This window comes from Acanthopagrus latus, chromosome 6 (genome assembly GCF_904848185.1).
Source record: "Acanthopagrus latus isolate v.2019 chromosome 6, fAcaLat1.1, whole genome shotgun sequence".
Taxonomy (NCBI): domain Eukaryota; kingdom Metazoa; phylum Chordata; class Actinopteri; order Spariformes; family Sparidae; genus Acanthopagrus; species Acanthopagrus latus.
In genome coordinates, this window is record NC_051044.1 from 2,385,876 (window position 1) to 2,399,719 (window position 13,844).

General features: G+C 40.6%; 1 protein-coding gene across 1 annotated transcript in view; it reads left to right on the forward strand.

Moving 5' to 3' along the window:
* Positions 1–11,720, forward strand: part of LOC119020560 (serine/threonine-protein kinase 4-like) — a 28,049-nt gene extending 16,329 nt beyond the window's left edge. The window contains exons 10-11 of the mRNA XM_037099961.1: positions 1,609–1,760; positions 8,314–11,720. Coding sequence (XP_036955856.1) covers positions 1,609–1,760; positions 8,314–8,472 — 311 coding nt within the window. The 3' untranslated portion in view covers positions 8,473–11,720. The remainder of the gene's footprint in view (positions 1–1,608; positions 1,761–8,313) is intronic.
* Positions 11,721–13,844: the final 2,124 nt, after the last annotated feature.

Genomic DNA, 13,844 nt, shown 5'->3' on the forward strand with positions numbered 1-13,844 from the left:
ACACAAAGCTGACACATTCTCACACAGATCAGGGATCAGCAACAGATGCTTTGTTTCCTCGGAAAAAGGTTTAAAGTTGCATGAAACAGTTTCTGACCACACGTGGGTGAACAGAATTGTTTCCTCTATTAAGATCTCTGAGAGTCCAGACAACCAGACTGATGTCAGAGAGCTAAAATCTAATAGTTGCATTTCATGAGTTTTTGTTTTTGTTTCCTGATGGCATCCCATCAGACTACAAACTTACAGAATCTATAACAGGCAGGCAGCACTGTTGTTTTCTCCATGAATTTGCCAAATGTGTGCACGTGAATGATACATTTTAGGGCATTTAGCTGACGATACTAGTAAATGTGCATCTCAAGAGTAGTGATTCTCTTCATCAGCCAGTATTTGTAAATTTGTCATCTTCGATATATCTGCCAGATTACACAGAAATGTGTGGGACGGGAGATTCCTGTTTATAAAACCAGGTTTAAGTGGTTGTGTGTGTGTGTGTGTTCGTGTGTGTGTGTTTGTGTGTGTTCTTTTGCATTAGCCATGCTGAAGTGTCCCTGAGCTAGATACTGAAACTCTTTCACCTTCTGCTGGACTCTGGATGGAGCCAACAAGCAAGAATGTGACAATAAAGGACATTTAAAGCGTCCTGTACTGCAGGAGTGGAGACTTCAGCCTCTGTAACACAACAGCAGCTTATTAAAGCTGTGAATCACACTGAGCTCCACTGACACACTTGTTGTTTTGCTCCATTCATGGACTCACGGGAACAAAATTAAAGATGCAGAGAAGAATATGTTCAGTGAACCAAGTGTTGTCTCAGTAACTTCACACACTAATTGTCAAATAGCTGTTTATCTTTTCCATGCACGTGTACAGATACTAACACACTCACACATACAGTGAATCCTCCCACTCATTACTCACAAACAGAGTTAAGGCTGTTTTTATCATTTCTCTTGATTTTATTGGCACTTTTGTTGTGTTGTTGATCCTTTTCGGGTGCAGTTTTTTTTTTTTGTGGTAAAATCTGTTACGTTCCTCACAGACGAGAACAAACAATGTCATAGGAAGATATCGTTACTGCTGCTGTAAATTACTTTTGCATCTTCAATGAGAGATCAAATCATCTCGCTGTTCCTCCGATTGTGTTGATGTGCTGTTAAAATAACTCATTCTCTTAGCAGATATAAAGGGGGTGTTGTGGGTTCAGGTTCACAATTTGCTTGTACAATAGGAAATAAGATTCAGAAAGGAAATTATCTCCCACAAACAGCTGTTTCAGCAGCCTCGGCTAAGCTTTAGCTGACTGAAAGTTGTGCCTGCAGTGACTTAGATCTATAACACACACTATAGATGCACAGTGCCTTCTTGTAACCTTATCATTTATATTAACTAGAGCATTAAATCTCACTCAACTCAGTTGTAAGTCTTGACACTGATGTGGAGAACACCATGATTTCAAGTTGAACACAACATAAGGGAGATGAGGAGAAAAGAATATTTAGTTGTTTGATGTTTGTTAGCCTCTGTGTTCTAACGGTAACTAAATGTGTTTCGGCTCCAGTATCGCTGCTGTCATAACATAAATGACGGTTGTGTGTCTTGCAGGGAGGGACGAGACGATGCAGCCGTCCAAGCCGTCCTTCCTGGAGTACTTTGAGCAGAAAGAGAAGGAGGCCAACAGTCACAATGACGGAGGAGGAAAAGGAGAAAACTACGCAGACAATCGTAAACTGCCAGCTGAGGGAGATCTTCAAGTGGTGAGTTAGAAACACTGTTTTCTTTTACTTCATCAGCTGTTTGACTGTGATTATCCACACAAGCTGCTCCTTTGTGTCAGTCTAACAGAAGCAGAGTAGCTACACAGAGCCGGCCTCCTTTCTGACCAGCCTCAGTCCCTGTGGCCATGAACTGCTAAGCTAACATTAACTAGTCTAAGTTTAGGTAAAGCATTCGAGCCTTGTGAGCAGAATTGATGTAAAATCAATGTGCAGAACATCAAAAGTAAATAAATTACTTTTCCCAGACAAAGTTTGTAGTCAAAATGTTCAGTGTAGGTGCTAAGCTAAAACAAGCGCTCCCTGTGAAGTGGGTGCACACGCCTGACCACAGCTGAGAGTTAAAATATTGTCTTTTTCAAATCAACTTTTGATCTCACGGGTTCTTGAGACTTTGACTACGTTGCACAACCAACAGAGGAGAACGAGGCTGATAACACATTGTGGTTGTGCAGAGTGGCGAGTGCTGCTAATTTCGTATAAGAGGCCAAAATTAAACTTTTAACTTAAAGGTGTTCTGAAATTGTTAAAAGTTTTATTTTTGTCTCAGTAAGTTTTCATCATTTCACAGTTTTAGTTTGTTGATGAACGGAGGTGAAGACTTGTTGTTTCCGTGCCTCTGCAGTTTGACTCACTTTGTTCTGGTCCTTCTGGCTGCCTTTACGTTTTGGTTCGGTCAGCTGAGTCCTCTGAGGGAAAGCATATTACAGAGAGGGCAGAAGCAGCGCTTGTTTGTCTTCCTCAAAGACATTTAAGCAGGACAAATGGCTGCTGCTGGAATTAAATATTTAATATGTGACCTTTAAATGTGAGGTGGTTTCTCTTACCAGACCACCAGGCTCCCTGCTCACAGGCTTCGTATGTCTCCTCTGCTGCAGACAGGATACGTGAACAATTAAGCTGTTTCTCAGCAAACAAGGAAACCTCACTGATTTTCTTCTGCAGTTATTGAGGACGGATTTAGCAACAATGAAATAGTGTTTGTACTGTGAAATATTCAGTCATACGGTGGTGTATCGGCATGTAGTCGATGTTTGTGTTTATGCGCGTGCGTGCGTGTGTGCGTGTGTGTGTGTGTGTGTGTGTCATTCCATGCACCTATTGAGACTTACATCTGTGCCACTGTGCGTTTTTAGTTGTTACACTAACAGACAGTGACAGGTAACCGCTGGCTGACCCTGATTCCCAGTGTTGTTCTCCAGAATCACTGTGAACACATGCTATCTCACACACACACACACTTACAGAGGGAGCATAATTTTCAGTGGGTGTATCACACATCGCTGTGACATCAACACTGTCAAAGTTAATAGGTGTCACACACACGACACTTTATCTTCAGTAATATAATAAATTATGTAGTGTGTGTGTGTGTGTGTGTATACGCACACAGGTTACAAAGTATTAAGCTAAAGAAACTGGAAAACAAAAGCCAGACTGAAAGAAACACATTAAATTATTGTGTGTTGCAGAAGTGGAACAACTTGCAGAAACTCTAAAACATAAACAAGCTGATCGCTCAGAGTCAAAAGAGATCAAGTGATTCACTGGATTAAAATATCTGTCTTGTAATAGACAATGAGTGATACGTTTGTAGGTGTTTTAATTGTAAATGATTTGACACTTGTTGCATTGTATGTATAACACATTTGTGTAACTCAGATCTTTCTATCGTTGTGTATTTGTATTGTAATCAGGGCGTCACTGTGGCAGGGTGCTTTTCTTTGTGGCCTCTCCCTGTTTAAATAAAGCTAGAATGACAACATGACAGCAGACTGCAGGAAGTAACACCCAAATTTAACTGAGCATCTTTTGAATGCAGCGATGAAGGACGACGTGGTTCGTCTGCCCAGCCGCTCAGCCACACACTCACTTCCTGACACACACACACTTTTTGTTTTCAAAAGAAAATGCAGCTGTAGCAACTCACTCACGGTCACTGTTCTCATTCATCTTGTAACACGTCAAACTTTATCATATCCAACTACAAAATAAAAGCCTGGAAGTAAAAACGGAGATGCAGAGAGCTGTTTAAATAGAGATGATACAGCGTCTCGTCTGGTCACGTCGATGTGAACTGTGCAGACCGGCACAGTGCAAAGCTTCAGCTCGTCTCATCGTGAATCTTTGGTCTGAACTGGACTTTACATCAGTGTCCCGTGTTTTTGTGTCCTGGTTGTGTTTGACTTTTGAAAGGAAAGTGCCTCAGTCTTACCAGTTCAGAGACATTTTAACAGTAAGTGCAAAGACAGCAGTCCAGTTGATTCTAACAGATCCTGCTCTGGGAGGATTTATTGTTCCATTAGACTTGCAAATGTGAGGATAAAAAGCTGATTTCTTCTGGGATCTTTAATACTTGGAGGCAGCGTGTTGACAGCTTCATGCTGACGGTGTTTAATTTTAGATCTGACTACTCGGCTATTTTTGTGTGTTGCTGCCAGATGTTTTTTTCATGTAGTTATTCAACGTTTTCATGTTGGCAAAAAACTCTGAGAACTTTTGTTTCCACCAGTTAGTGTTTTATATGTTGAGCTAAACTGTCTCTTTCTCACACTTACTGTCGACTTTCTCTGATGAGCGTTGGGGGGATTTAGATGAGTAGAAATCCCTCTCAGAGTTTGAACATTTCATATCTTTGTTTTAAGCTACCTTGGATAATATTTACCATTCTTTCCGTGGCTCATGCTTCACCCAGTTCAGTGGTGTGAACATGCAGCGTGGAACATGTGGTGGGAAAGTACTAACCTAACCTACATTATTCATAAGAAGCGCGCGTAGAACAACCGATCTCCTTCATTTGCTCCATTCTGCCCTCTTCCTTTTCTCTATTTTTATTCTTCCTTATTGGTTTTTCTTTTCTCCCATCTCCCCTCTGACTCCTCTTTTCCATCCCTCCTCTCTCCTCTGACGTCTCCTCTCAAGGAGACTGTAGTCACATCTAACAGATCCTGACAGAGGGTAAAATCCCAGGCTGCAGCTTCTTCATGATCCCATCATCAGTCACACGTTAATCAAAGTTTTATGGTTAAATACCTTTAAGAGACATAACACCCAGTATCACGCAGGATTCCAGAGACCAGGCTGGTTTAGGTTTTGGTGAAACAAACACGAGTCTCTGTGGGATCTGATGTATGATGCATGAGACGGACGCATTAACATTAATATCAAGGAAGATTTGTCGACTGTTGAGACACTTTAAGTCTGAGTGGAGGGTTTCTGAGCTTCTCTTAACTTGGCTGAAGATCCTTCAAATGATCTTTTGTTATTTGGAATCATTTTGTGCTTCGTCCAAGATATTCATCACAATGTGCAAAGTTCTTTTCTGTCACTGTGCAGAGATTTGACATCTTCCAAGTGTTGGTTTCAGAAAGATTGCCAAGAACGAGATGAAAATGTAAAAGAGATGAAATCTTTCAAACACCTGCAGTAACAGATTCTTTGGCTGCAGAGATGAGCTGTGAACACAACAGTGACATTTTATCATGTTTCACCTTTTTATGACGAGATTGTTGGCAAACAGTTTTCTGTTCATACATCCAGCAGATACTTAATCTGATCAGATCTTAATCCTGGGGGGGAAAAATATGTATATTTAAAATGAAGTTGGCTGCTGGAACATAAATCACAAGACTGAACTAAACAGTGAAGCTGTAGGAAAACTAACAGGATGAGCTGAAAGATGCTGAACTGCTCTGTAGAGCTGAGCTCACCTGTCAGGTGACGTTTGTCTGAGGGTTCAATCCACCGCTCAGTCATCCATTGTTGATAGAAATTGTTGATTAAAGCAAAAGATTCAGAAAGCTTACTCTCCTTTCAGTTTCCTCCTCTGTGTATCTTCCTTATTGTTTCATTCCATCAACTCCATTTTCTTGTGTCTGTCCACTGAAATATAAAAAAGGTTTGTGGCAGAAAAGTATCTGAGTTTCTTGACCACTTCTTGCTTCTACCTTTCATTTCTGTTGCAGTCAATTTGTTGCTCCAAGTTATTTGGTCTTGCTGGTTTTCAGGGATATTGTAAAGCTCAGTATTATAGAATGAGGAGGTGCGTTTGTGTGTTTGTGTGTTTGTGTGTGAGAGACAGTGATGTGATCATGAGAGCGTGACTGTTCACCAGCTCAGATGCTAAATGTTTAATGACTTCAGATGTTTTTCTGTATCTTCTGTAGAACTTGAAGCTTCTTCTTGCTTGAAAGCAAGTGGCATTCATGAAAAACATTTCAGAATAAATATTAATGTTTCTTAGTTTTTCTTTTTTTAGTGTTTTGCCTGATAGTTTGAATATCAGACATTCATCCTGCAGGTCGACAGGATTCACAACAGATTGAAACGAACGTTTACACCAAGATTTATTTTCCTGTTAAGTGAATAATTGTTTTGCCTGTAAGTGTCAGTAAATAACAGAAATCACAGTTTTTCCAGAAGAAGGTGACGTTACCTGTTTTATTTGACAAACAGTCCAAAATCTACAGACACTAAAACCAGAATGTTCTTAGTTTCTTTAGTTTAGAAATGACTTTACTGATCAGTTATCACTGTAGTTGCAGATTAAATCTTTGTTGATCGATTGATGTAATCAATAGTGTTGATTTTTAGATTTGTAAATTGATTGTAATGAGACTTCAACAACAGAAATAAGTCGTAGTATTGACGACCCTGCTGAGCGTCTCTGGTGTCGTTTACTGCTGCAGATGAATCTCCGCTCTGCTCGCGGTGCATTCAGGCGCACCTCGTCAACTCTGAAATCTGCATCGCTTCGCACCAGAGGGGATATGTGCACTAATGGGGACATCATGGTGTGTTCAAGCGTTCCTCATAAAAAATGTAAATGACAGCTGTCAAAGCACAAAAGTCTCAGTCTAACAATAGTGGAGCCGTCGGTGCTGACAGTGTTTTTAAATCAGAAATTGTATCGAGCTTTACACCATTTTAGAGCTCAAACAACGAGCTGACTGTCAGAAAATGAATCTTTGTTTGCTGATCTTCATCGCCACCGTTGATCTGTAGGTTCAGTTATTTCCAGAAGGTATTTAAAGTTTATTGTTGTGTATGTTGAGTATAGACAATAATCCTGAATGATCACTGAAGGTATAAAAGAGGATTTACAGTGAGTGTTGTCACGAGTTAGAAAGTTTAAAACTGACTGAAGGTTTCGTCTCAGTGTCTGTTATACTTGGATCTGACTGCAGGACTGCAGGACTGCAGGACTGTAGGACTGAAGGACTGTAGGACTGTAGGACTGTAGGACTGTAGGACTGCAGGACTGTAGGACTGTAGGACTGCAGGACTGCAGGACTGCAGGACTAGAGGACTGCAGGACTGCAGGACTGTAGGACTGCAGGACTGTAGGACTGCAGGACTGAAGGACTGCAGGACTGCAGGACTGTAGGACTGTAGGACTGCAGGACTGTCCTCTGTGTCTTCAGTTATCAGTCGAGTGGACGAGGACGCCAGTGTTATTTTAGCTCATTGATCGTGCGTAATAAATAGCTGAGGGCAGAGTGCTGCTGGTAAAAGCTGAGAGGAGGAATCCCCTCGGGGAAGAGCCAGAGCAGGCACCAGGTCACCGTCTGAGGCCGGCAGCTCCCAGGAACAGATATTGAATAAATGTCAATAGATGAAAGCTACTGAAATAGATTCACTTATCAGACACCCTGATTCTCGCTGTCATGCAGCAGATATTTTTAGGCTGCGGTAAAGATTTTCTTAAGTGTCCATTAATGGACTTGGAACCGATTGATCTCTGAAATCCTCCAGCTGCAGAAGATCAGCGACAAGGAAGAGAAGTGGCTCCATGTGCAGATCTGAGGAACAAACATCTCATTCAGAGGTGATTTAGACTCCAGTAGTGACTCTGTAACGTCTGCTATGAGATCTTTGTAAATGATATAAGATATGAGGAAGTTACTCAAAAGTACAAATTCAGATACATTTTTACTTGGACACCAGTTGATTGAAGTTCTGCTGGTAGGAGCTGCTTCACAATAACGCAGACAGAGAACAGAGTGAGAGAGAGACGTGACCTGCTGCAGCTGAAGTCAAACCACCTCGCAGCCAGTTCTGCCTCTGAGATCGTTCTTTCACTTTGAAACATATCGATTGTTTCAGAGTTCATTCTTAAACTTTAAAACAGCAACTGACAAGAAGTTCTGGTTCTGGACGGCTGCTAGATGAAGTGAGACAGTTAGAAAATGTATCCAGCAGATGAAAAGTTGTTTGACTTTAATATCTGTGGTCTCATTATCAGCCTCCAGCTGGAGGTTGTCTGACCAGGTCAACAGATGGCTTGTAGCATTTGAGTCATGAACCAATTAAACATTTATCTCCACTGGGCACAAATCTGTTAAATATGTTACACAAGTTCAGCTGATAGTTGAAAGCTGCCTGTCGTCCTGAAAGCTGTGAGTGTCTGGATGTTTTTTTTGTCCTCGTCTGAAGTTTTTATCGCTCCAGCACCTCAGATTAGTTTGATAACAGGTGAGCTGTTTTTTTGAATTTCCTAAACCCAAAGCTGAGTGAAGATGATGTCTGTGTGCAGGTGAGCACGTGGTCGGTGGACGAGCTGCGTCTGCGTCTGGCCTCTCTGGACCCTCAGATGGAGCAGGAGATCGAGGAGATCCGGCAGCGTTACCAGGCCAAGAGGAAGCCCATCCTGGACGCCATCGAGGCCAAAAAACGACGGCAGCAGAACTTCTGAGAGGAAACTGCCGAGCTCGTCACAGCAGCAGCTGCAGGTTCGATCTCTGAAACGAATCTCACAGCTGCTGACGGACACGAGACGACAAAACTGTAACGATCTTCACTGATGTCAAACTGCTGAAGAAGAACAAAGAGCTCATCTTTGTCCAGATATTAATATTGTGTCTGTTTGATTTAACACCATGTTTCCTTTATTTTGCCTTCTGGAGACAATCTGAGTCTTCAAGATCTGTTTTGGATTTCTGGTTTTTAATGGTTTCAGGAAGTGAGAGAGTTTGATGTCACACCATCAGCAGCTGATTGGACGTTTGACTTTCTTACCGTTTATTTCTCAGATGTCTTTAAGTTTAGTTTTGTGTGGTACAAAGTCATTTTAACTGCTGTCTGTATGAACTAGGTACTCGTCTTAAACTCCTCAAGTGTTTCCAGTCTTTGTTGGTAGATGATGACGCTGCTGGACTTCTCAGTTCTCTCGCTCTGGAGATGGATCATGACCTGGTCCAGGTGAAGTCTGAACATGCAGGTTATTAGTTTGTTTGGACACAGCTGCATTTGAATGTTCCTCTCAAACTGGAATTTTAATTTTCTGATAGCAAACGTTTTGACTTTGTTTAATTTGTTGTCCAGCGTTTGTGTCCTGAGTTCGCTGCAAACAGACTCGGGTCGACAAATTGTTGAATTGATCAAAGCGTTTAATTCCTGGATTTGTTAGTTTGATCAGGCACCGAGGACCAAAATCAGATTTACCCCCAAAAAACGTGCCAAGAAGCTGCAGACTGAATCTGTCGTCTGATTTCACTTCTAACATTCCTCGGAGCAACTCAGCCGCTCGTGTTTCATACGTCACAAGGAGGATTTATATTTTTCTACACATGTTTAGACGTCAGTCACATGTTGGCTCGGAGAGTTTTGATCACAGGGACGTCGTCAGAATGAAAACCAGCTTCTCAGGTCATAAAACTCCTCAGGGTGTAAAATAATGATGAGAAAATGACTGTAGATAGTTTCACACAAAGAGTCGCGTCTGTGTATATATGAGCACCTCTGAGCTGTATTTGTATATTGTGATTAATTTGATCAGTTGACGTGTTTCACCCCCAAAACGCGACACTTCTTCTTTAAGTTATTACTCTGAATATTAAACTGTATCAGTAAGAATCGATGTTGATGTTTTGGGGGAGAAACACGTCAGCTGAGTTCAGACCTGATAACAAAATACTGTATTCAAACCTCCAGACTTGTTGTCGATGTGCAGGACTGTCAGTGACACGTGAGCACAATTCATTCTCATGTTGCTGTTCTGTGTTACAAGCATAGCAAACAGTTTCTGCTTATTTTGTCAGTTTTGGATGTTTTTCTGTTTTTTTTTCTGCACAGTGATCGAATACAGAACCATGAAAAAAAGGGAAAATACTGAAAATTATGGAGCTCGATTGTTTAAAATGTGGTGCTGAGCTGTTTGGGACACGTCAGGAATTAAAGTCGTAATCACTGGAGAAGATCTGAACAGAAGTGAAACTGTTCACATGTTCTGGAATCAGTTCTTACAGGAATCACTGTTTTTGTTCTTTGTCTTCTTTTGAAAAAAACTTGTTAATGCTTTTAATTATTGTCTGAACCTTCAACACAACATTGTTTTCTGTAGACTGGTGACTAAAGATTTGTTTGTTTCGGTCAGAATCACTGATTTGTGCAAAAAAAGAAATATAATCTATAATATAGACACATCTGGACTATGTTTAATTGTGTTTTAAAGGAACAGTTCTTCCAAAAACTGAATGTAAATCCAGTATTCATCTTCTCCTCCTGATGATATAAAGTCAGCTGAAGTGTCGTCGTCCACACAACATTTCTGGAGCTTCACAGTAAAACGAACCTCACCTGAAGCAGCTGGAGACTTGATTGAAAACATGCAGATTAATTGAGCTCAGCCGCTGTGATCTGGACCCCAGAGATCCAAACTGATTGGGAAATCTGAACTCTTCACTGCCGACCTTCTTTATTACAAGGCTCAGATTTTAAACTTGAAGCACCAGGAGCTGGACTTTTACATTTCCTCTGTCTGACCTGTTAAACTCTGGATTTGAATGTTAAAACAGTTTATTAGTTTTCATGTTGGAGGTTAAAACAAGTAAACAATCAAAAGTACAAAACAAAACAAAGCAGCTTTTTTGTTGTCAGTTTGATTCTTGTGAATCGTCTCTTTTAACAGACGCGCTTAAAAACTTTCAGAAATAAGAGTATTTTTGTACTTAGTAACGGTCATAATTAATAACTGGGCTAATCAGTTAAATATCAAAATGTTGAGGGGCCACATTCAGCTCGCAGGCCGACAGCGTGAACTGATTTCTCCTCTGTGGCTGCACGAGGTCGAGCGCTGAGGGTGGAAATGATGTTTTGGGGATTTGGGAACCTGGAGCTTGTGGAGACTCGGTGTTACACAGGACGAGATATATGGAGACATTTTATGTGTTTTATTTTTATTCTTTTATGTTTTAAAACAAGTCTCCAGCTACTTCAGTTGTTTAGGAGAAAGCTGCTGCTGTTTTACTGTGAAACGTCAAAAACTTGGACTTTCCATCAGCACAGAGGAGAAAATGACTGCATTTACATTTTCTTTTCTTTTTTTGTAACTGTTCCTTTAACTGCTCTCTGTAGGAAACGATCTGTCTAAAGATGTTTCAGTAGAACAATCACTTCACCAGGCTCGTTGGCATCTAAACTTTTGCTGAAGCACAAAGTGAACGGAGTCGTGTTACCACCTCCGGCTGCTCGGATGTTTCATTTCTTCCCTCTCATGGATCATCGTCAGTCGCTCAGATATCTTTTTAATATTTTGGTTGTTCAGGTGTTAAACCTGTGTGGTCTCAGCACAGTATTCAAGTTCAAACTGTAAAATATTCAAAAGTAAACCTTCATTTGGTTCCACATGAAACTGTGACGCCTGAAAAATTGAAGTGGAGGAAATAAGATTGACACGACACAGTTTGTGTTGTGTGTTGGGCCTGTTCTCTCTCTGTGGATCTGCTGTTAACTCGACTCTGAACTCTCTCGTTTGCACACTTGCTGTTTGATGCCTGATTTGTTGTTCAGTTTCTGAAATAAAGCTGTTTATGCCTTAAAGTATGCAGTGCAAAGTTGTGCATATGTTTGAGATCACTGATATTTGGTTTGTGTATTTTATTTGTTTTGGATTTTGCTCGTCTAATAAAGAAATTAATAAAAGTCGGGAAAGTTAAAGTTCTAGTTTGTCTTTTGTGTTTGTTTTCACATTCACATCTCAAAATGTAAAGTTTTCTGTGTGCTCACTGAAAATCTGATTTTAAGAGGCTGATTTCTGACATCGCAAACATTTTGGAAGCCAAACCTGCTCTGACATTCAGCCGAGACGAGCGCGATGTGGACATTTTTAAAACATTGTGACCTGAAAAACATTTAAATAATCACATATTCAAGATTTTATTATAGGAGGAAGAACTCATGGATGTAATTTGAAGAGCTTTAATGAGATAAAAGAACATTTATTTGTGTCTAAACCACATCAGAAACACATTAGTCAGGGAAAAGTGTTTTATACGTCCTAAACCTTGTCTGGAGGGGATCTTATAAAACAGGTGGTGGAGGAAGTCAGATTATGGAAGAAAGAGTAGAAACTAACTTTTCCCACAGAGCCAAGAGTTATTCTCCTGGGTGACACATCCATGATGAAAGTTAATAAAAACCAACTCAAATTTAACAGATTTATAGCTGTGCTTTGGAAAGATGTATCACCACCTACATTTACTAGCTGGACGAATGAACGAGCATCATGCATATCAAGTGAAGATCATGTATAATTTGAAGGGTAAACCTGGAGAGTTTCATAAGATTCGGGGTGGTTTTCTAAAATATTTAGACGCTGACGTCACAATATAGCAACTCTTTATACTGAGACAATGTGATGTGAGGGTTAAACTTCCTTATTCAACATTTGGTTCTGTTTCTAGATTTATTTTTGGTTGTTTTAATTTCCTTTTCTACGTCTCCCTACTGTGTGTTCCCTCTCTGCAACAGTCTGTTGTAGGTGGTTTTTGTCTGTTTTATGATTTACTGACGGCTTGTATTTATTCTCACTGATCTGACTTGGTACACACTCGGACCTGTAGAGGAGGGTTGAGTCAGAGGGGCTGATATGGTACTTTATTGATATATTGTTGTATATTGTCCCTTCAAAAATCCAATAAAAATATTGTTGAAAGAAATAACGCACACGAGTTCCTGAATTGGAGTGTGATTAACTTGTTCCTGCAGTAGATTCTTTCTACCAGTATTGACATCTGGTGTTTCAGCTTGTGCAGTCGATGTTTTCACATTTCGTCCTCCATATTTTCCTCGTCATCGACCTCGACTGAAGGACGGAGTGACTGAACTCAGCATCGTCTCATCAGATCAGACAGAAACTTTTAAAGCTCGTTTCCGTTTTGTTATTTCTCACCACGACCAGAGATGCTGGCCAGAATAGCAGCCATCAATTATTCATTAGGTGGTCACGAATCTGATCTCAGGTCTGTAGTTACAACCCTAAAAAAAGAGGCAAGGGTGTGTGTGTGTGTGTGTGTGTGTGTGTGTGTGTGTGTGTGTGTGTGTGTGTGTGTGTGTGGTGACAGATAAATTAAGTTTATTAGAGTTTGTAGTCTTTCAAAGCTTCTTTGTTTTTGGGACCTGCCAAACATTCAGATATTTCTGAACTAAAGACATTTAGATAATTGTGATGTCGACATAATTAGATTTAAATCAAACTTGATCGCTGCTTCCTGCAACATGAAGGTGATTCTGCCGTCTGTTTTTGACTCCCACAGGAAAATTTAACTAAATACTGAAGAGAGAAACACAAAGAATAATAAAGACAAAGTGTTTTTGGACTTTTATACTCGTCACTGGTATAAAATCCTAAACGTTGCTCCTCAGTGAGACATCAGATCTTCACTGAGGTATTTAAAGGCCACTAACTGCATATTGAGTTGCCGTCATCTATCATCAGGGAGTTCACAGGCTGTGGATCAATACCAGCGCAGATATCACTGACACACCTGGCACTGAAGACTTCCTGTTCTCAGTTAGAACTCAAGTGCTCTGAGGCGTTCAGCCAGAACCGACACGTTCAGGTCCGAAGCAGACAGACGAGCTTCTCTTCTGTCGCTGCTGGCGACGTGTCAGCGGTCCATTTCATTCCCAACAGAACTCCTGAGTCATCATGTCATTAACCCACAAATAAACGACTAACGACCATATTCACTTTGTTACAGAAACGTTCCACAGTGACGACTGATCGAACATTTTGGATTCGATTTAAACGCTAAAGTAAGTTCAGCGTTCAGTCATAAATAAAGT